The sequence below is a fragment of the Phodopus roborovskii genome, unplaced genomic scaffold, assembly GCF_943737965.1.
Source record: "Phodopus roborovskii unplaced genomic scaffold, PHOROB, whole genome shotgun sequence".
Classification (NCBI taxonomy): Eukaryota; Metazoa; Chordata; class Mammalia; order Rodentia; family Cricetidae; genus Phodopus; species Phodopus roborovskii.
In genome coordinates, this window is record NW_026125640.1 from 1,016,896 (window position 1) to 1,041,414 (window position 24,519).

The 24,519-nt window shown below is 37.3% G+C and overlaps 1 protein-coding gene across 1 annotated transcript in view; it reads right to left on the reverse strand.

Annotated features, from left to right (window-relative positions):
• Nucleotides 1–4,127: 4,127 nt before the first annotated feature.
• The window catches only part of Rpgr (retinitis pigmentosa GTPase regulator), a 51,758-nt gene continuing 31,366 nt past the window's right edge, over nucleotides 4,128–24,519 (reverse strand). The window contains exons 14-19 of the mRNA XM_051177932.1: nucleotides 22,359–23,219; nucleotides 12,363–12,457; nucleotides 12,152–12,269; nucleotides 10,638–10,695; nucleotides 8,467–8,555; nucleotides 4,128–4,790 (exon numbers count right to left, since the gene is read on the reverse strand). Of these exons, the coding sequence (XP_051033889.1) occupies nucleotides 4,584–4,790; nucleotides 8,467–8,555; nucleotides 10,638–10,695; nucleotides 12,152–12,269; nucleotides 12,363–12,457; nucleotides 22,359–23,219 (1,428 nt within the window). The 3' untranslated portion in view covers nucleotides 4,128–4,583. The remainder of the gene's footprint in view (nucleotides 4,791–8,466; nucleotides 8,556–10,637; nucleotides 10,696–12,151; nucleotides 12,270–12,362; nucleotides 12,458–22,358; nucleotides 23,220–24,519) is intronic.

Here is a 24,519-nt window from a genome sequence, read left to right on the forward strand (position 1 = left end):
TACCCTGGGGCAAAACAGCTAGAAAAACAAACAACCCTTCCAGGTAAAAGATTTCACTTGAGTACTAGGAAATAATCAGCGGTTATATTAGTAGGCTTCAGACCTCACAATCTCAAGTTTCCAGTCTACCTCATCGAGCTCCATGAGGTGACTCCATGGGATATCTGCTTACACAGCTATTGTTTTGAGGCATCTAGATACAGCTGCTGAATGGCTCTATTAACACACACACACCCTACAGGAACAGTGAAGACAGGCTACAGGGGTCAGCTCAGCCACTGTGGGACTCCAAAGAATTTGAGTCTCTTCACCCTCACCCATTACATTCTCTTTGGGAAAGCTGCATTGGTGATCATGTCCTAGATCCCAATAAAGGCTGTGGTCCTTAGGGTCCTTTGACTCTCACTCCTTGCTGGCAAAACACATGCCTTGAATGCCCCCCCCATTGCCATGGTGGGTGTGCCACCCTCTTCTCTGTAGGGTCAGTATGTGTGCACCTGCTTTGTCATGTTGCCTTTTCTGTGCTTCATTAGGCCACACACCAACACTTTCTAGGTCAAGGCTTGCCCCAAGAGTGGCTTTCTTATTACAGATAAGACACCAGTCAGACAAGAGCCACACACACACACACACACACACACACACACACACACACACGTATGTATGTATGTATATGTATAAATGTGTATATATATATATGTATAAACAAGCTTCTAGAACAACACATGGTCAAGTAGGAAGTAGCCAATGAAAGGCACACTGTACACAATGATGGCCATCCTTGCTTGAGGGTGGGAATAAGTCTACAGCCATTTCCCAGAATTAAATTTGAGAAAACCAAAACAATACAATTATGCTTTGGAAATTAACTATCATATGTTTTGTCACATAAAATGAAGTTTATATCATAAGTTTTTATATAGTGAGAATTTTGACTTTATTCAGCTTATTGTGAAAGCACATAGATTCACTTTTCATTGGCACATAGAATAAGAATGTTTATGACAATTTTTTTGTCTTCCTGAACTTACAAATGAACCTAAGTTTTCCGATTTTCCATGCAGAATGTTGAGCAGATTTCCATGGAATGTGGACAAAAGTACACATGCTACTTTCAGACCTGTAGATTAAGCCCATTGAAAATGCCAAAGTTATTGGATGGTTAGAGTCCAGGTTCCTTAATGACAAGGCCATGCTCTTATCTTTGGTGAATTATCTCACATTTCAAATTTTACAGTGCTAAACAACTCAGATTTGGAAATAGTTTGTTACAGCATTTAAACATACATTAATGCAACAAGTGTATTTATGGACAATAATGTGGACATTTCCTTAATTATTAGTAGGAGTCAGCTTGTGAGACACAACATTCTGGAAGCTTGTGGTGATGCTCTAGTCACATTGCTGCATCATAAGATGCTAATGCAAAGAACATATTCTCTAAATGATTTCATTTGCCCTACTGGATTAGAATCAAACAAGGCATAGATGTTTGCCACTTCTTTGAGTTTTATGGCTCTTACCTCATTGCCTTGGATCCATTTTATTTACTTTATTGAATTGAGTTATTTAAGTTTTATTTATTTTATGGGTTTTCAAATCAACATGTAATGCAGTGGACCAGTTTAGCTTTACAGTTTTATGAACTGCACACATTTTATTTTCATACAGTAACCAGCCACATTGGAATAGGGACCAGTTTCACCAAAATACTGTCCAGTGCTCTTTGAAGTCACGCCTCCTTGTTCATGGATTTGTTTCCAATTGTCTTGTATTTGGGATGACACAGGAACAGAGTCATATAAGAAGTAACCCGTGGCAAAATTTCTTTCGGCCAGCATACTTTTCATAATCACTCGAATGGGTGGGTACATATATCAAGAGTGTCTGTCTTTTTACAGTGAAGTACTCTGTTCTATGGACCTGCTACACTTTGCTCTCCATTCACTGTTGAAGGTTGTTGGGTTCTTTCTGGGTCTGAGGGTTGTGAATGAAGCTACTATAATGTTACTTGTATGTATGTTTTCAGGGCAAATTACTTGGCACTTACTGATGAATCAGTTGGTATGCTCTTCCCTGGGGAAAGCCAGCTCTTCTCCTCCCAGCTTTCCTCAGTCACCTATAGTATTTTGTATAGATTTGAGGCCTCATGGACATTTTTCCCCTATACAGTTTGGCATAGTCATTGATGCCATCTTTGTTCAGCTCACATTTTTACGATGATATTGGTGAGATTTTATGGGGGTATCTTCTATATTTGCTTTCTTTTGTTTAGTCTGGAGGCAGTGTATCACTATAAAAAGTTCTGACTGGCCCGAAGTTAACTTTGTATTTTATGCATCGAAAAACTTGAAATTATTGCAGGTGAATCATAAGTTTTCTGGTTATTTAATTATAACTTCTTGATTCAAATTTAATGTCAAATTAGTGATTGCTATATCCAAGATAAAATTAAGGCCTAATCATTTTAACACAATTTACTTGTAAACTTATTTTCTCTAACCAAAGCAGATCACAAGTTGACTGACCAAATTTGGTATGTAACTATGGTTTAGCCCTTTCTAAGTTTACACACACACACACACACACACACACACACACACACACACGAGAGAGAGAGAGAGAGAGAGAGAGAGAGTAAATGCTATAACAATTTTAAGGAAAGTCACCATAAATGTAGTACATGAAAACTCCTGACATGCACCAATTGGTTCAGGACTTTAGATGGTCAGGAGTGTGGGCAGTGCTACACTGGGTCTTCTGCTCATAGTCTCTCACAAAAGGCTGAAGTCAGTGTGCCAGCCAGGGCTAGGATCAAGTGTGAGAACTGTGTTCCTCTCCTAGGCTCACTGGTTGTAGGTAGAATTCAGTTCCCAATTGTTGCAATAGGGCAAGCCCTCAGATCCTCGGGGCTATCCTTTACTCCCTGGTACAATGTGTTCTCCATAATCACAGCAGTCGGCATTTGCTAGGACATCAGGGTCTCTGCTGCTTTCAATGTTCTGACTGCTTCTATGTTGGTTGGACCTTTCAAGAATCTTTGATGAGGTTCACCTGGTTAGGTCAGGGCCATCTGTGATAGACTCCTTTTGGAAGTCTAACTTAAGGTCAAGTGACTGAATTTTCATTATATCTGCAAAATTTTTCTAAGAGACTCCGGTAACACAAAAAAGGGAGTGACATCCTACCACAGTCACTGGTTTTGTCCATACTCAGAGGGAAGGGATTATTCTGGGCATGTGACACCGACACGAAACTCAGGGTCACCTTAGAATTCTACTTCCCAAAATAGCATGGTTTAGTAGCATTTTTGAGTTTTACTTCCACCTAGCCCTTACAGTTTGTTTCTTATACTTCTGTAATATTGTACTGGTACTCTAGCTTCAACAACCCAAGCTTTGAAACTCTATTTACCTTTATTAAAATAAGAAATCTGCCAAGAATAATGTTCACTCAGAAAACTATTTTTAAGATATTAAAACCATATTTACTCTGGCGTAACACTGTTTTTTTTTTTTTTTTTTTTTTTTTCCCCTTGTAGGTAAAAATGTTTAAATGGGACAATGATCACTATGGCTAAAGAGTGACATGTTTCATTTCCAAAGGAGGATAGGGAAAGTGAGTGTGGTCCATTTTGAAATATAAAGTGTGAGCAAGGAAGCAAAGCTTCCATCAGAGCATATTGGTAGATATATCTATCATTCCTGCACACTTCATGATGCTCAGGTCATGAGGCAGTACGTGTCATTAAATGGATAGAGACAGCTGAAACAAGCAATCCTGACTGACTCTTTTGGGGTCTCAAGGTGGCAACTGGTAGCAGGTCAAATTTTACAGATTATCCATATCTTTGTTAAGGATTAAAGATATTTTGTGCACTTTGATTAAAAATTTAGATTTTCTTTAGATTGTTTTGCCTACATGTATGTCTGTGAACCATGTGCCTTACTAGCACAGATCCCCTAGAACTGGAGTTATGGACAGTTGTAAGCCCCACATAGGGGTTGGGAACTAAATTCAAGTCCTATGTAAGCACATCCAGTGCCCCATCTCTCAATCCTCCTCCTCTGATATTCAAAATTAGATTTTTTTGCCCATTATTGATAAGTCCAAGTACCTTATCCATTTTAACAGCAAACCCAACCAGTTATAATTTATTAAATTAAGCTCATCACAATTTTGCCTGTTTTTAAATGTTGTAAATATATTCAAAACTGTTCCAGTGTTGTAAGATCATAAACATTGGCTTAGGAAATTACAAAGAATGATAACTGTGCTAGCAAAACTATGAAATATCTTCATTCAGCTTTCAAATATAAAAATATATTGTTTTATGCAACACTGAACAGTTAAGGCCAAACACTTCAAGGAGAGTTGGAGGTACAAGTATTTTGGAAACTACTTACTGAGAACATTAACATAAATAAATATTAAAACTGTTCATACTGCTCAAACCAAGCCAAACATTAATTTTTATCATTTTTTTAAAACAGTGTTATCAGGAAATTTCCTTCAGAAGTCATAACATTTTTCAAGTATGAAGAACAAATGTGCTCGGTGACCACGGAAACATAAACATACATTTATAGTATTGTACAGGATTTGGACTTTCCCTCCATATTTGGTGTTGCAGCATCCTGAAGATTTTGACCCATGTGATTCTGGTTGGCATCTTTCTTATCATTTTGTAAGGCTATTTGATCTCCTATCGGCTTTATTTCTGGAAGTGGATCGCTAGTATTCTGCATCATTTTCTGACCTGTCAATGACATCCGATTAAAGAAGGAAATCTAGCAAAAACACACAAACAAAAAGATTTCATTTCAGTAAGTGAAATATTCAAAAAGTACACAGGAATATAATTTTTAACAGGTATGAGCATAAATTAGTCACATTAAATGTGCATAAACATACACACACACAATATATATATATATATATATATATATATATATATATAGTCCTTAGTATTGAAAAAGATGTTTTCCCTTTTACCAGAATGACTAAAGTAAGACTTTTCAGAATATAAGTTTCAACATGAAAAATATCTTCAGAGTATGTCACTATGTTTCTTCAAGGGTGAAATCACTCACTGTTAACATTTAAATGTGAGAAGACTGGGTTATTTGGAGACTTTTCTGGTATCACTGGCATATCTTAACTATAGATCATTTCTGCTGTGATATTCTAGTAAAGGAGGACATACTTCCATATTCCTGACACCAGATGTTCTAAAAAAACTGTTAGAGTTGTCAGATGAAGATCATATGATGCTTGTTGGGTGTGAGACGTCAATGGGAGAGATGGAGGGGCTGCTCTTTGGGGTCAGTACTCGGACATGCAGAATATAGATAACATTAAAATAGCAGGGATCCTTGGCAGACACAGGAGAGACTCTAAGAAAGGTTGATGGGGAACAATGATTGAGAGGCAGGCAGGTAGATGTGGCCAGTTGTCGTTGAGGACTGAGATTTGTAGGGTAAAAATTAGAAAACTAAAGCAGCTTGGAAGTCAGGGAAGGAAAATATAATAAGAAGGGTAAGCCTATGGGGCCATGTGCAGGAGACAGCGGGAAGACTGTCATCTGAGGACAAAGGTCTCATCTGATTTAGGATGTTTGAAGATTTATCCAGGATGAATTTAGTATCCTTCAAAGAGCTATCATAAAAAAATTCCTTTGATGAGATGTCAAAATGAGGAAAACACAAGAAATAAAAACTTCATGAGGATGTGTGCAGCTCTTTCAGAAATCAACATGGAGCTAATTATAACGAAAATAATAATAATAATGCACCTTTAACGTTAAGATTGTGGTAACAAGAGTAAAATTCCAGTATAAAGGCGTCTAGGAAAAGGGCTTTACTTGCTATACTGCGGGATACCCATCCTGAAAAACTTCTACCACAAAACATCAAGAAAATCTCACTAAGTTAGGAAAGTGCAACTTTCTAATATGTAGGTAATTCCCTTAAAAATTAGGGAATTATCTACATGGGCCCTAAAACTAGGAAGAAGCAAGCATTGGGGTGAGCATTGAAACAGCATTTGTAAACCTTGTAACCTAGGTCCTGGGATTTTAAGAACTCTGAATTCACAAAATGTAGGGAACTGGAGTGAGCCAACCCTTATACAATGTGGGATTCCTCACAGGACTGTTGACTCTATGTGAGTCCACATAGAAACAGCAGGAGAAAATGAAACAGCACATGTTACTTGGTTTCTGAATGACAAAGAAACATATTTTGCTGAAGTAAATTTGAAGCACATGACCAATGTGGGCAGGCAACCCTTAAAAGAGACACTAACCTAAAGCCATTTCACATCTAACAGGCAGACAAAGTCTTCTCTATGGGTGACTGACGCTTAGCTGGGCTTGAGTGGATTTACATGCAATTGCTCCAGTTGAACATGCATTTAATCCAAATTTCTAAACATATACAGAAACAAATCACTATTAGTAGTAAGTGAGCCAAAGCGATACACAGATTTTTGACATTGGAAGGTGGCTGACATTAAAACTGAGAAGTAAAAAATAGAAAATGAGTTTACTTAATTTATTTAAAGCAGAACATATCATAACACTTGTAAAATAGAATAAACACAAGTTCACTTAAAATGCAATGGGGAAAAGGCTGGAGAGGTAGTGTAGGAGTATTTGTTGCTCTTAGGAAGGGCCCAACTTTGGGTCCCAGAACTCACATGGCAGCTAACAGGCTATAACCCCAGTTCCAGGGCATGTGATGCCATCCATGTTCTGGCTTCTGAGGGCATTGTACACAAGTGATGCTCAGACATGCATGCAGGCAAAACATGTAAATAAACCTTTAAAAGAAATGGGACTGGAGAGATGGCTCAACAGTCAAGTCATGTTGTTCCTTTAGAGGACCTGGGTTCAATTCCCAGCACCCATGTGTTGGCTCAAAATCCTCTGTTAGCTCGAGTTTCTGGGACTCTGGTGCCCTCTTCTAGCCTCTATGTGCACTGTATGCATATGATGTATGCAGGTAAAATATTCATAGTCAGAAAATAAAAATAAATCTTTTTTAAATGAGAAAAACCCATTGAAATTAGTAACCAAAAGGTATTCAAAAAAAGCAGAACAGTTTCATCAAAAGAGAAAATATAAAATCAATAGAAACAAGGAAATTGCCCCAAATATCCAAAGCCAAAACTATTAAATTGAGATTAAAAAAACACAAACAAAAGAAAGAAAATGATTATGCCATATTCTGAAACAGATGTCTAATTGTTCAAATGCAAATGTTCAAAAACAAAGGTTAAAAATATAAATTCAATGACTTCTCAGGTTTACAGGTTATAATAAATTTCAACTAAGTTAAAATTAAAAAAAATACATATATGCATACTACAATGGACAAAGACAATCTCAAAAAGAAGCACAGATAAAATTACAGGTTATATACCAAGCTCTCTACAATTATGCTAAAATAATATTTGTTTTGCAGCGCTGGGGAAGGAATACAGGGTCTCAAGCACACTAGGCAACTGGGCTACCTGAGCTATACCTCTAATCTACTTCTACAGTAAAGTTCTTAATAGCAACAATTAAAACAGATACAAGACTAGCCAACTAGCCATACTATTTATCATTCAAGAACTATGATTAAATAGAAATATACTCAAGCTAACAGAAAATGCAAAGTGTGATCTACCAAAAGATATCTATGAAAAGAACTTGCACAGGATTTCTTCAGGGAAAATAAGGAACTCAGAAAGGACATCTGAGAAGTAAAAAGTAATGATGAACAAAGCATATGGTATCAAAAGCAGGTAACAACATGGTTTGTGACATTAATAAAATTAAAACACCGTGGGTACAGTAATTTGCAAAATAGGAAAGTAGGGATGGCAAGGCCGAAGACTATTTTAAGATTCTGCTATTATCTGAGAAAAAGAGAAGAATATTGTTTAATCCAGACATTAGGTGTGCATAAAAAATATTCAAAGCAAAAATTTAGCTGTTTAGGCTACTTACAATGACCCCATCTAAAATACAAGTAAAAAGTAAGGGTAAAATATTTCTACCAGGCAAATGATAACAAAAGAAAGTTAACTGACTAAACAGATAAATCACCACTTTAAACCCTTTGTATATATTAGGGTTATAAAACTAATTAAGGAACTCATAGTATGTAGATTATCATAGGAAAAGTAGAATGTAAATTCAATACTTCAGTCTTTTTTCTTTTTTCTTTTTTTTCTTTCTTCTTTCTTTCTTTCTTTTTTTTTTCTTTTTTTCTTTTTCTTTTTTTTTTTGCTGACAGGGTTTCTCCGCATAGCTTTGGAGCCTATCCTGACACTCACTCTGTAGTCTAGGCTGTCCTGGAACTCACAGAGATCCGCCTGCCTCTGCCTCCCAAGTTCTGGGATTAAAGGCATGCACCACCAATGCCTGGTCCAATACTTCAGTCTTACCACCAAAATGCAAACATTCATTTCACTTACCTTTTTAGATTTTTTTATGTCTTTACTTGTTGGTTCAATACCTCCCAGAACTTCTGAAGAACTGCTCTTTATACGATCATACATGTGTCCTACAATTGGATACATGTAAAAAATCATTCTAACTAAAGAGAAAGAAAAGTCATGATGTTTTCAGGAAAACTCTATCAACTCTAAGTTGTGAGATAATACAAAAAGAGCTCACCACTGGAGAAGTGGGCAATGTCACACCACAGCTCCTGAAAACTGCAGTCAGTTATGGTTAGATGTCCAGAATAACTTAACCAACACAAAAACATTTGGATTATGAGTATCCAAATATTTCCTACTATGAAGAGTTATTAGGAAATGCTAGAGATGTGAAATATGTACTAGAAGAAAACATGAAAATATGAACTGTTTTAAAAAGTCTGTGGCGGGGGGCATCTGTGTGTGTGTGTGCGTGTGTAGGCCAGAGTACAATGGTTGATGTCTTCCTTTATGCTCTCCACCTTAGGTTTTGAGACAGGTTTTCTCACTGAACCCGAAATTCACTCACTGGGCAACACTAGCTAGCAGGTTTGTGAGACCCTCTTGTGTCTCTTCCCAGCACTAGGAATACTGGAGTATGTCAGTATAGCTAACTTTAATGTGGGAGATGGAACTACCAATTCAGGTCTTCATGATTACACAGCCAGGGTTTTAATGACCAGGCTACTTTTTCGGCCTCAACATTACTGATTTTATTAACCATTTTATTTTGATTCTTTGCACTTAAATGAACATGTTACTTTTGATGTTCCAAGCTAATCCAGCTGGACAATATGGCTGAAGAATATAGCTAATATAGCTAAACAATAATCTTTAAGAGAACTCATGAAGCATTATATTATCTGGTTTGATATGCTTAACTATTTGAAGCTTATATTTAGGTTCTTCTCCAACTTCTAAGAATCCTTAAAGATGGTAATATTTTAGCATTTTACTAAAACTAATCTAAAAGTTACTATGCTGTTGTTTAGAAATCATAAGAACAAAACAATAGAGGAAACTAGTTTTTCCTCTTTAGCTCATATCAGATAATCAGTACCATGAATAGTTATTTATTTCTGAGGTACTGGGGATCAAACCCAGGGTCTTGGTTCTACCACAGAGCTACACCCCAAGCCCATGAAGAGTTCTTTCTAATGAGAACACAGTAGAATGCACACTGTAAAGTACCAGGGTTTATTAGTTAGACCAATGAAGAACTCCTTTTTGCAAAGTGGTGATGTAAAAACGTTAGCAGACAAGACTTACAGCACAGACACAGAGTATAATCAGTCTCCTGCCTTATGTGCACCTGCTGCCACACTGACAAACTTCAGATATTTCCTCAGGGCCTATGGTGACATTAGACATAGGTACAGGTCCTGGGGGAAGTAACTGGGCTGCAGAATAGCCTACTCATATTAACTTGTGCCAAGAAGTCCTTAGTATTTGACAGAGATTAAATTGGGTTTTGAGGCAAAGGGTTTAACTTAATACTGGTTGAGCAGAGGGAAGAAGAGGTTGATTTAATTCTAAATCCTTGTGCAGTTCACATAAGCACCCATGGGTAATAAATGTAGAGTGGTGCATCTAAAGAAGCCGAAAAAGTAAAAGTAAAAATGGGTAAATCTATTTAAAGGGTCATGTGAAAATAAACACAGTAAGAATCTTATCTCCTTAAAACTATTATCTATGGTTTACTTCTGACCTCTGCGAGTCTATGTCCATCACAGCTTACTTAGGAAAGTGGAAATTTCTTTCTACATGTTCACTCAAATGTCCTGGTCAAGCAAGACTATCATTTGTACTTCTAACACTAGAAAGACATGGACCACTGTTTCCCTCCATTCCCTTTCATAGAATTAGCTCAGTAATCTCCCAATTTCAAGGTTTTAGAGAAATATGGGAAACAGATGTAATATTGGAACAGCATTTTTTGTCCACATTGTGTATTTCATTGATGATAAAAATGATATTAAGTGGTTGAGGGGCTGGAGAGATGGGTCAGCAGCTACAGATTCAGTTCTCTGCAGCCACATCAGACAACTTCCAACCCATTTGAAACTCTGGGTTTCAAGGATTTCCACACAAACACATATACATAAACATGTAATTAAAAATAAGATTAATTTTAAATACCATTTTCAAGTCAAATGTGCTCATACCTTTTGGATTTTCATTGTATTCACGAAGAGTCCGTTTCAGTAGGCTGACATTGCCTTCCTAAAAACAATAAAGAAACAGTATGACCAAACAAACAAAAGAACTTTCCTCCCATATTTGTGCTCTGTTAGAAAACCTAGTATTGGTTTAAAAGCACATTTCTATATCCTGCCTCTAATTAACACCACAGGTATGTGATAAATGCTTCACTTTGCTGGGATCCTATGAAATAGGAATCCTCAGATGCTCAGTGAGTGCTAATGCCCTCAGTGACTCTAAACCACATACAGTGGCACATGTCTATAATTTTCAGAGAGCAAAAGCAGGTAGTTTGCACAGCTCAAGGTCAGTCTGGTCTACATAGCAAGTTTGAGGATGGCTAGGGCTATAAAGCGAGACCTCATCTTTAAAAAATAGTTATGGATTTAAGAAAACTATATGATTTCATCATCTATGACTAAAGAATGCTAAATGGCACACAATTTTTGTCAAAATTTTGTAATAATAAATGAGTGCTTAGTGTTATTTTTTTTTACTGATCACCAAAATCTGAGTTAACAAAAGTTCCCACAAGCAGGATAATTTTTTCTTTCTGTAAGAAAACTGAACAAATGTTTTCTCAGTGAAAGAGCCTTAAGAAATATAGAAACAAAGAAACATGACTTTTACATGACAATAGTACCTTTTAAATTAAAAATGGCAGGCACATAATTTAGCATATCTTTAATGCCAGCACTTGGGAGGTGGAGACATGGGGGGGTCAAGAGTTCAAGGCCATCATCAGCTACATAGTGAGGTTGATGCCAGCCTGAGCTATGAGACACTATTGAAAATTTAAAAAAAAAATAGGAACACAATATACAATATGTACTTTAAAAGTACACATTAAAATAGCATGTTAAATATATTTTGGTAGTTGTTTCTGTTAGAAAGAGAATGAGTTTTTTTTTTAAGAGTTTGATGGAGCAGGAATGAGAGTATTTTATCATAACTAACTCAGTTTTTTCTGAAAGCAGTCATGAAGGTGAAAATGAACACAATGCCATTTCATTTGGGTTTCAGCATTCCACACCTCTGAAATTAATCTGAGTACTGTCAGCAGACTGCATCCATGACAAACTGGTTATGAACTCAAATACTGTTGTAGCATTCTGCATTTGCATGTGTGTATGTATGAATATATGCACATGACACATATAATTTCTGTGACCAGCACCTAGGTTCTCAACTTTATCATAAGCATTTCAAAGACAGATATCCAACTTTCTAGTTCACTTCCCAAGAGCATATATACCACCTGTAACCATTTCTACTCATGTAGGAATAAAATACTACCTAGCAGTGTGGCAAGTGTGCTAGAGACAAGGTTTGCTTAATTCCTAGTCTAGATAAACCTACTTTTTCAGTTTATGAATGAAGTGACACATAAATATACTTCTGCTACCATAGGAAACAGCAACCTATCCTCTCCTTTCCCTTAGGTGCTAATTCAGGACAGAAACCCTTGTCATTATACCTCTTTCAGGATTTCATCTGGGTTGGCATCGATGGCATCAATAGTTTCTATGCCTTCTGTTTCAGGAAGGCCAACTTCAGGGAAGTTTTCTTCTACAGTTTCCTTCTCTTCTTCCTTCCCTCTTCCTCCTCCTCCTCCTCCTTCTCCTCCTCCTTCTCCTTCTCCTTCTCCTTCTTCTTCTTCTCCTTCTCCTTCTTCTTCTTTTTCTTCTTCTTCTTCTTCCACAATGTCTTCTACATTTGGGGCACTAATTTGCTCATCCATGTCTCCTGGTTCTGATTTCACAGTTTCTAAAATTTGCTGATCCTGTGACAAAATTGATTATACAATTTCCTTTTTTAAATGAATAGATATAAGATAATGCTCTTGAAACCTATATGATAATCTCAATGAATGTGTACACTATCAAATGACATTTAGAAGCCAAAGGTATGGAATATTGTAGAATCCACACTGAGCATCAAGATACTGCATCATTAATGATTTCATGGCTATTGCTCCGGGTATGTCTGCTGATGTATGACAATGCCTAGTGTTCCTGAAAATCTGTTAGCAACTATAGTAAGGCCAACATGGAAAAAATGTATTTTCTTAGCTTTTTCCAAAGAATGATCTTAAGCTTGAGAGAAATTAAAAAGCTTTTTCCTTACTACAACATATCTATGTATTATGTTTGTTTTCCAAAACAGGGAATTAGAGTTCCTCTCACCCCAAATTTATAATTCATTTTTCATGAATGAGTTAAGCACAGCTACTTATGACCCAGAAAAAAAGATAATGAACACATTTAAATGCTGTTAAACATGGCATTTTTCACTAAAAGTCACGCAGATTGGAGCACTTTGAACTTGTTAAGCACATTTAAAAATTTAAAGATACCTGGATAACTACTATAAACCACAGAAAATACTTACCTTTAAAATAAGATAACTTAGGAGAGACTGGCAGAATACTGTCATTTTATAAACAGAAAAGTTAAAGTTTAAATACATTCTTAAAAAGAGAGTATGGAATGGTCAAGTAAATGTCTTGTCTTAGGACCACAGTGAAGACATCAATAGGTCAGACAAATACAACTGAACCATAACTTCATTGATTACACTGGTCTTTGGTTTGTCTCATGGCAATATTCTTTGTATTACTTGTGAAGGATATCAAAAAAGTTAATGTTCCTTGTGATATTTCCATTTGGTACAATGTCCTAGATCTTATCAATATAAAATGGGTCAGTTACCTACCCACATTTTCTCCCTTCATCTCCAAAATCCTTAATCTAGATTAATACCTTGGTTGCTAAGACAGGCATGGAGAAGGATGTTCTGTGCTTACCAGAAACAGCCATGGGACCACAGTGACCAATGAAGATAGGTTACCATGGGATAAAGTTTTAGGCCATAGGAGCCTTAAAATTTAGTGATCAATGAAGCTAAAGCCCTCCAAAAGAGGAATCTTTAGGGAGAAGGGAAAGGAGGTAAACACACAAGGAAAAAGGAGGGTAAACTAACAATATTAATGTATGAAAACATCAAAAGAATGATACTATTAATTATCTAAAAGAATCTATAATACATGTAACTGTGTATAAATATACATATATAGATTAAAAGAAAATTTCTCATTTGGGCGGACAATGCTCTTTCTCAGAGTCAATGATCAACTAACAAATATCCCAGCAGCAGACATGAGAAGCCTTCCTTTGAGCTGTTTGCCAGGGCTGCCCAAGAGACTCCCAAAACATATAAGCTGTTGCTACTTTCCCTGCTTGCCTCCAAGCAATGGAATTCAGGGCCTTAGAGGCTTCAGGGCTAAAACTGACTTGAAAACACTAGCTTTCATAGTACTAGAAGACACCAGGCAAGTTTCCAAAGGAGGGAAGCAACCAACATTCTTAGAAAGCTATGATGCCTATGAACCAGAACAATGATGGGCATAGCTCCACAACCTGAAGGGTGCTGTAGGGGCACACATACCTTGGCAATAACCAACAGTTCTCTAATAGGACTTAAGACCTGCTCAAAAGGAGGGAAACCATGTCTGATACTGGAAACCTAGGCAACTACTCAGTGCTAGTGAAGTCATGGATACTAAAGGACAACCTTTAACCACTAACCACTACTTTGTTAAGCTAACTATCACTAATAGCAATATAGACATTTGTCTTTATACCCACAGATAAGTGTAGTGCTTACCATTCATCAAGGGAACTTCTTTTTGAAACAGATGGAGAGATCATTACAGAAAACCACAACTAATCAAAATCCACTATTGGCGAGCCCAGTCCCAACAGGTATATTTATATAAACTTCCACCCCTAATGCCCAGGAACATTTTAGAAGAGGAGACAGAAAAACCAAAAGAGCCAGAGGATCAGAAAGGTTGCTTTGAGACTATGTCTTTTAGTAATGCGAGAAGAGACACCCACAAAGTCTTAACAACATGACAGCTTAAACATGAGCTGGACAAAGGCACCAAAAGACATGCTAATGTGAACAAAGAAAAGTCCACAAGCCTCAACCCTACACAAAGAACTAGAGGCAACTGAGAAATCTTCAGAGTAGAATTAGTCTCCCCAAGGAAAGTGCACTCCAATAGGTTATCTAATACCAAATGGTCAGCCCTGAAAATATACATTTGATTACTCACATATGAGTATGATTATACAGACTTGACAGGTTATATTTAGGAATACATATGTATATACATATATGCATATACTAACAATTAATGACAAAAGAATCCATGACATTGAAAGAGAGCAAGAAGTGATATATGAGAAGTTTTGGAAGAAGGAGAAGGGAAAAATGTTTTGATTATATTAAAATCTCAAAAACGTGATTCTGTAATCAAAATTTTATAACAGTTTGGGCAAAGTTATGGAGTTTCTTTTAAAGCTTTTTAACATGCTGTCACACACTGTAGACTTTTTGGCATATAACTATGGAATATTTAGTTTTTTTTTAATGAAGTTATTATAGGTTCAAGTTTTTTTTTTCTTTTTAACTGATCATTGTGACTTGATGCTTAAGGTAACAAATGACATCTTGCAGAGAAGTATCTAATTGTTCATATTAAATCCTGTATTTTAATGAAAAAAATCAAAGATCCTATAGCTTTTCACCCGTGCTAGCATTAAGCATGATGCTTTTTTGCTATAGGAAATTGAAACTAACAAGGATCAGTAACATTCCATTGTTGCTGTAAACAGTGTATTAGATGGTGAGCTAAGTCAAACAAACATTTCTTTTACTTGACATCTAAATATTTATGCTTTGTTCTCAAATTACATGATTATATATATATATATATATATGTATATATATATATATATATATATATATATATAAAATCTGCTTTATTTCAATACTGGCAAACAATTTGAATTAGAAGAAATCACTTGTACAGGAAGCAAAAATAAAGTCTACAAGCCAGAGTATACCTACAAGCTGCCAGTTTGATCTCTGTATTCTTCCTATGACATAACTTTATACATAAAAGCAGTCTTGTTTTTTTCTACACACAATTCCTTATTTCATTCCCAAACTTTTACTGCAACTACTGTACACATTGCAGTTTGATGGAGAAGCAAGTCTACAAAAGTGAATGTAATGTTCAGAGTAGTGTACATTGCAGTGATAGGCATTTTTATTCTCATATTTATATTTATATGTCATTCTCATTATTTTTTCCTTAGACAATTTACTTCCTTTTGTAGCCATACATTTTATGGTAACCACATGAGTGAGATCAACTTCTCTGTGCTTCAGGCACTAAAAGTTAAAACTCTTTCTCAGTGGCTACAAGATAATCAGTGGAGGGCTGGGCTTGAGTTCACAATTCAGGACTGCAGAGTCTCTATTCTTCCCCTAACTCTGTCCAAATAATTTGAAGATCATAAGAGCCATGTTCTCTCCACTCACTGATGTTTTAAACATTGCAGATTATTTTATTTCCTAAGTTTCCAACACCCTATCTCATGTTTCACTGTTTGTATAAACTGCAAACTAAAAGTTAAGAAGTCTTATCCATAGTATCCAAGTCTCTGCATTGCATATCTCCCATCCTGATCTGAGAACCATACAAACAGCTCTGGCAGATCAATTTCAGAATGTAAAGTGTAGTTAGTTTGGATTCTGTTTTTCTGCAAGGCAGACTTCCTGGACTTCTTTTGCTTTTTTTTTTTTCTCCTGTTAGTGTTTGCTCTGCCCCTCCATCAGGCCACAATACTCTTTTGCTGCTATCAATTCTTCTTTGAAACCCATTCTTAGCTTGGGTAGCATTTTACTTTCCTAGAATATACCCCACATCTTTTCTCTAAGTTTTGTTCTCAACTTAATTACTGTTCTTTTACTTTTCTTTTTCTCAATCTTCCTCATACTGCAGTGACTCTCAGTCATACTGTAATTTTGCTACTGTTATGAATTGTAATATAAGTATCTGATATGCAGGACAGCTGATATGTGATCCCCAAATAGGTCATGACCCACAGGTTGAGAACCACTGTGTCTAACCACCAATTGATATTTTCCCTGCATCCTGTCTGAAGTGCTATATTCACAAAAGGGTTACTTGCACTAGATTCAGTTAATTATATGACTAAGCTAGTGATCCCCAGCAACTTCTATTGAGCTCCAGACACATATGGTGACCTACACAATGAACATCTGCTGGAGACCATCAAAAGCTAGCACATGCACAACTGTCTTCCTGGACTGTTCCTACTCACTTATTTGCAGTCATAGTAAACAGCACTCTTTCCACTCAGTTCGCTATGCCAGAAAAAAAGAGAGGTTTTACCTTCCCTTTCCCTCCTAGATACATCTTTGTTCTATGCCCTCCAGCTGCCTAATACATATCCCCACATCCTTCATCCCCACTGTCCTATACCACATCTATTTCATTCTTTACCTGGTCTACCATAACTGGCTCCTAGCATCCATCCATGTAGTTCTGTCTGCTTCAAATCATTTTCATATTGCCATAAGAATAACCGTATAAAACCTCAAGTGTGGTTACCTTATTCTTTTTCCTGTAACATCTTGTATGAGTATGTAAGACCCTTTGATTGCTAAATTCTAATTAACATGACTCATTTCAAAGTTTCCGAATCCACTCCTGACAAGTTCCTTCACAACCCTTTCACATGGGAGCTCAAGTGACTCTGCTTGTACTAATGAATTTTCCTGTTGAAGTCAGGGGCTATATCTCATGTCTTACACAGCCAAGACACAAAACTTCTCTTTAATTACTCCATTTGAAAAAATGCAAGTTATGCATGCATTTTAGAGGTAAATTTTCATCGTAAGGTGACTTTGGCTGAGGACACAGAAGTAGGGCATTCCCCTACATATGGAATTTGGGCGGGGGGGGGGTGGGAGGGGAGGGTGGATAGAGTGCATGTGAGAGGGCAGAGAGGGTAAAAGTGAGGGAAGGAGGGAAGGAGGGAGGGAAGGAGGGAGGGAAGGAGGGAGGAAGGGAGCTAAGGAGGAAGAGGGAATTGGGATCGACATGTAAAATAATAAATTAAAAAAATGCTTTGACTCCAAAATTTAAGTTCAAGAACAAGTTACTAGGGAAAAGGATTTCTGTTTATGAAAAACAAATAGCACTTTTAAGAAATAGTCATGAATTATAATTAAGAAAAAACATGATAAAAATGAAAAAGATCATGGCATTGGTGTTTCCAAGTGTTCTTTGGAAAACTGCATCTTTAGTCTTACTGCAGTTATGATGGGGGGTGGGGGAAGAGGGCCATAGGCGGTATTGTAACCTGCCCTCACATTTTGAGGTCTATCTGACTTGAGTAAGACCACTCAATTTTTTGGTGACAGATACATAAATACTTGATCCAATAATATGTACCAAACATTAAATTATCTCATAGGAACTAATCATGCCATATGACACTGAATTTTCACAATGAAAAGAATGAAAGAAAAGATTACAGCACCTTCCTTCACTATTGCATTAGGGGGAGAGAGCACACGCCATGTAAGCTGATCTTTACAGTGAATCATTACCAATCAAAACATACTTCAGGGTCACTCACCTTGATGGCTGATGTTGATCAGCCACAGATGCTCTACAGAAATTCTCTGAAGCTTACCTGAAAGTCTCTTTCTGCCAGAGTCCACATTAGGAAACTGTAACTCAAGGGAGTCTACATATACAGTATCTCACATTCCCCACAGCAGTGATTAGAAAACTATAGCAAACACTTGAACAATTAGCAGATTTACCATGCTTGTAATCCCAGCACTGGAGGGGTAGAGACTGAAGGATCAGAAGTTCAAGGCTGCCCTTGGCTACTTAGTGAACAACGTACTAAGCAGGCCTGGGCGATGAGAGACCCTGTCTCAAAAACAAAATAAATAAGAAAGAACAAGCTATTGAATTCTATGTAACCAGCTGGCAAGTCTAAAGGGATTAAGCAGTCTTATTCCTCATTTTTCTTTTTCTCTAATGATGAGATTCATGAATATGGAATAATTTCTTATGAAAGCTTATGTTCTTTTAAACCCTGTCTCAATGCATCACTAACCACCACCAAATTCCTATCCATCAACTTTAGAGGGTATTAGGCCTGCCACATGTATAGTTTAGTAAGTGGCAGCTGAACACTGGGCAGAGAAAGTCAGCATGCTTCGTTTAGGGCTATTGTTCACTTCATATAACTTTTCATTTGCTTGAAGACTAAATGATTTGGGGGACTAAACAAGCCTTATTTTAAAATTGAGGAACAAGGATAGTAGAAATTTTGGTGTGACAAAGCTCTAATAAAGCTGCTTATATTACTTAGGTCTCCCATTCTTGTTCTGTATGTTTCTAGAAAAACCAAAACCAAAACCAAAACCAAAAAAACAGACCCTTACAGAGGCAAAGAAGACAGAGGTGACTTTATACAGCTTGAAAGCACATGCCAGTAGGGCCTTGAACTCAAAATGATTATTTAAGTGCTCTTGACCATAACTTGTAGGAAGTACTACTTCTAAAGTTTGCACCAAGTTTTTGGGCAGGGAAACGCAAAGACATTGGTAAGACATGCTCCTCAAAAGTGGCTATATCAGTTCAAATGATTAAATGGGTGTGGTCAAGAACATGACTTCAGTACTGCCAGCTGATTCTCTTCTTGGAAGATCATGCTTTGCCATAAATAACTGAAAGTTTAGATTCTCATCTCCCTGATATTCTCTTATGAATTTCCTTCATGAACATCATGTCTGCCATCCCTCTTATTTATTCTTTTGAAATTTTAAAATAATCACCTTTGGTACCCATACTTTACCATACTATTAGTTCTACTCTACAAACAACCAATATGGTAGATTTGGGTCAAGGGCTGCAGTGTCAAAACAATGTAGTCCATTACTCCAGGGATGCTACGAACTATCTTTGCAGCAACTTATAATTTACTGATTTCTCTAAGGAAATGCTACATCATGTGATTCTTGTCGTTTACCTCATGTTCGTTCTTACAGAGAATCAAATATATGGAGTTCAACTATATAAAATCCACAAACATTACCGTAAAAGTCTTCCTTGAAAAATGTATAAGAAATCACTCATGCCCAAGGTGTAGAACGGGATGAGAAAGGAAATCAATTAAAAAAAGAGGGTAAGGTTATACAATCAAACTAGCTACATTATATAAATCTAGTGGAGCCTGGCTTTTCATAAATTCAGTATCTAATGTTAGACAGTTTTTCTTTCCACAAACAATACTGAGTATATACATTTAATTTTTATTTTACTTGAAACATTCTGATAGGAAACAGAAAAACAATTTAAAAAGTCAATAAAAACACACTGAGGACACATAACACACATGGAGAATGAACACTCTGATGGTGGATTTAAAACAGAAATTACTTGAATTCAGAAATTTACAATTACAAAACACAAGAGACATTAAAGTTATTATAACTTTTAAGAGCAGAAAAATAATTTTAATGTATAATTTTCTTCCTTGAAACATTTAAACTCATATGAGGCCCTATATTATGTGTTTAAGTTGACTGCCATTTCATGAGTTATGCTGTCAAATGCCTAGGCAGCAACTGCAAAAGATAACATCATTAGCTTCTAAGGCCTGATAAACAGGCCTTAGATTTTTATGAAAATGGACACAAAAGTAAAGGGAAATATCAATCCTTTAAAATAGGAAATCTCACCTCAGTTATCACCAAATATCATCCATTATCTTCAATTATCATCAATTATTATAAAGCTATTCTAGGTTGCAGAGACTTAAAAGGGGTACTTAAATACTTATTAAAAATCAGAAGTTTTGAGAGCCCTTAAGAATCTGTACTCTTTTAAAAAGATGTTTATATACATAGTACTTATAGTATGCTTTTAGTATAGAGATCTGTCATTCATGATGAATATACATTATTAAGTATAACAAATAGCCTTTTAATATTTTCTAGTTATAGTTTAGTAACTTGGGGGGAACTGATATGAGTTTAGGAGGAGTCAAGACTTAACATTGCCTCCTGTTGCCTTTGATTCCTTAGTACAACTGACATCAGTTGTTTTTTTAACCATGTATAAAAGTACCATAGTAACAGATCAGTTTAGTAATTTGGAGTGAGTATACCTATTATACATCAGGCATACAAATGGCTATGTTGTCCACAATCAGGTCAAATTTATTCTGTTACTTCAATTCCAAATAAAGTGGTAAAACATTATTCCAGAATTTTTTGGAACCTGGGTGTCCTTTATCTGAAAGTTGTTTTGACCCCACTGGCATTTTAGACCTCTGTTCTTTCCCCCTTCTCCCTGGTTTAATAATGGGCTTTTCTGAATATGCCCCATATCGGCCATGTTTCATAGAACCTTTTCTTTTACTCACTTTTTGGGACTGATCTCTATCTTCCCGACTTTCATTGTCATCTTCTCTTCCACCTATCTCCTCATATTCCCCTTCTTCCCCACTATATGCTTCCTCCTCCTCATTGTCATCATCACACCTTCCATTCTCTTCTCCTCTTTCTCCCTCTTCCTCTCCTCCTTCTTGTCCCTCTTCCTCATCTCCTTCCTCTGCATCTTCTCCTTCCTCCTCTTCTAGTTCCTCTCCTTCCCCCTCCTCCTCCCCTTCCCCCTCCTCCTCTCCTTCCCCCTCTTCCTCTCCTTCCCCCTCCTCCTCTCCTTCCCCCTCTTCTTCTCCTTCCCCCTCCTCCTCTCCTTCCCCCTCTTCTTCTCCTTCCCCCTCCTCCTCTCCTTCCCCCTCTTCTTCTCCTTCTCCCTCCTCCTCCCCTTCCCCCTCTTCTTCTCCTTCTCCCTCCTCCTCTCTTTCCCCCTCTTCATCTCTTTCCCCCTCTTCCTCTCCTTCTCCCTTCTCCTCTCCTCCCTCTTCATCTCCTTCCTCCTCCTCTCTTTCCCCCTCCTCTCCTTCTTCTTCCCCCTCTTCCTCTCCTTCCCCCTCTTCCTCTCCTTCCCCCTCTTCCTCTCCTTCCCCCTCTTCCTCTCCTTCCCCCTCTTCCTCTCCTTCCCCCTCTTCCTCTCCTTCCCCCTCCTCCTCTCCTTCCCTCTCTTCATCTCCTTCCCCCTCCTCCTCTCCTTCCCTCTCTTCATCTCCTTCCCCTTCCTCCATTCCTTCCTCTTCCTCTCCTCCCTCTTCCTCTCCTTTTGCTTTGTTTCTTTCCTCCTTGTCCTCTCCTTCCCCTTCTTCTCCTTGCCCTCCCTCTTCTCCTTCCTTCAACCCTTCTCCCTCACCTTCTTCACCTCTCTTTATTTCCCTTTCTCTTTTTTTCTCTTTCTTATCTCCTTCCTTGTTCTTTCCCTCCCCTTCCTCCCGCCCACTCTTCTCCTCTGATGTGTCTTCTCCTCCCTCTTTTTCTCTTTCTTCCTCTTCCTCTTCCCTCCCCCCCTCTGATTCTTCCCCTTCATCCTCACCTTCCTCTTCTCCATTTCCTGCACCCCCTGCTTCTCTTGCTTGTATCTCCTGGTTTCTTTCCTCTTGGCTGCCTTCATGATTCTCCATTTTCTCTCCCCTCTCACCCTCCTTCTCCCATCCTTCCACCTCTTCTAAGTCTTTCTCTTCCATAAACAAGATATGTCTTTCTCCTTTACTCCTACTCTCTTGTTTTCCCCGCACCCTTTGCCGCTGTTCTGCTCTCAAACTACCCTTTTCACAGATTTGATCCCTTTCACCCTCAGATCCATCCTCCACTTCTCCCTGTGATTCTCCCTCACTTCCACTCACCTCTTTTTCTGTACTGACATCTGACAGGGTTTCTGATATTGCCTCATTTCTTTCTCCTTCCAATTCCACAATTTCCTCTTGTATATCAATCTCTTGCTCCACTATTGCATTTCCTTCTGTGTCTTCTGGTCCTTCCTGCTCCTCTGGTATCCCTGACAAGTGGTCATGCTTAAGATCATATTTTGCAACAAATCTGGTTGCTTTGGGTTCACTCTCACTTTCTTGTTCAGCACATTTCCTGCTGTACCATAAGCAGTGCTCAGTTTCCACTTCATCGTCATCTTTCTCATCACTACTAGGTTCTACTGACTTGGGCTGCTCCAACTCCTCAGCTCTGTCTAGCTGACTTGGCCTTTCATATTCCATGTAACTGTCTGGTTCTTCTAACACTTCTGTTTCACTATCAAAGATCAAGTTCTGCTCACTGCCTTCCCTTTCCTGCACAATATCTGTATTCTCTTCACTCTCAGTAGTCATGTCTTTATCTTGTAAGTCATCAAAAAATGGATCTGACTTTGCATTGTCTTCCCTTTCACTAATATCTTTCACATCTGTCATTTCCATCACTTCCATTTTCTTCTCAGGGACCATTTCTTCAATACTTTCCTGTTCTAGTTCCTCTTTTTGGAAATCATTTTCATCAGTGTTGACCTGAGGATCTGCCAGGTCTAGGTCATTATCTACTTCATCATCTGAAAATGCTCCCATAATCTCAGGTGGTCGTATCATGAAGATCCCTTTTGCTAAATATTGTTTGTATACTGTCCCTTCTTGTATTTTTGACATCTCTTCATATTCATAACTATCATCAATTTCAGTACCAGGTTCACTTTCCATCACTTTCTCAACTGTGTCTTGATTCTGTAAAGTGTTTGAAGTAACCATCATACTATTATTAGTAGACAAAGGTGTCACAGTTATATAAACCACTATAAAGATAATACATTTTGCATCTATAAGCTAACTGGTGGTGAAGGCTCACTAAGTTAAACTTTATAAACTATGATAGATGCTAGGCTTGGGGGTTCATTGGTTTGCCAAATAAATTATTACAACATGATTACAAATTAACAGGCTAATATACAGAAATAGCATAACAAATACAACCATTTTTACTCACTAAAGTAGGCCTTACAGAGCAAACATAAAAGCAGTATGTGAAATATGGACTACATATTTGTTTACAAAGAAGGGGTTCCCATTTCTACTGTTTCTAGGTCTGTTCTTTAAAAAGATTTGAAATTTGAATTCTAAGGGAGCCAGGCCCAACTGCCAGAACTTATTTCTTACTGTATGTCTCTTTCTTTTCGCAGCAACCCAGAAAAATTCAAGCCTAGCATCTAAGACAGTGGGAAGGAAAGACAAAGGACTTGAGGCACAGTAAACCATGGTGGTAGTGAGCTCACATGAGTTTAGCCAGCCACGTCAAGAGAATAGCTCTCCCATGTTCAAAGATGGGCTGTCACTTGCTGTGCCCCTCATTTTAGTGGGTGGCCTATATGATTTTATAACTCAGAAAGATCCCCCTGCATTTTATAGGATCTGCATTTAAGAATTTTTAACCTAACAATGTAGTGAAGGCAGTAGAAAATAGAAATTAAATGATTTCCAAAGTCAAAACTTTAAAAAATAAAACAAAATCAAATAAATTGCTTTATTTTAGTAATTTTCAAATACCTCTTATTTTTATTTCATTGGCCCCTAAAGTCAGGACAAATAAAACAATGAAGAGTAGGTCTTCATTTGTCTAGGGTTGTATAAGCCACAGACTGATTTTTGCTTCTGACATTGTTACTAACTAAAGTCTCTCTCTCTAGCCTATCTACAACTGCTTACTATTTCCTAATTTTCATTTAAATCCCGCTTTATGCTAATCCCTCCTTGATAAATAAAATCCAATCAAAATCTTGTAAATAATTATCAAACAATTTACACTACAATGATCCACAAAATTATAGAGCTAGCAAGATGTATTATCCAGTAAAGTCTGCATAGTGACTTCAGCAAAGTCATATACTAACATTCTGATAAACAGTAGCTTCTTTCCCAAATAAGAGCTATGATGACTATCTATTTATTGCTTGACAGAAATGGGTCAGTGTACTTAGGTAAATAAGTGGATGAGCAAGTTCTAGCCATAAAATTCGATGAGAAAATATAT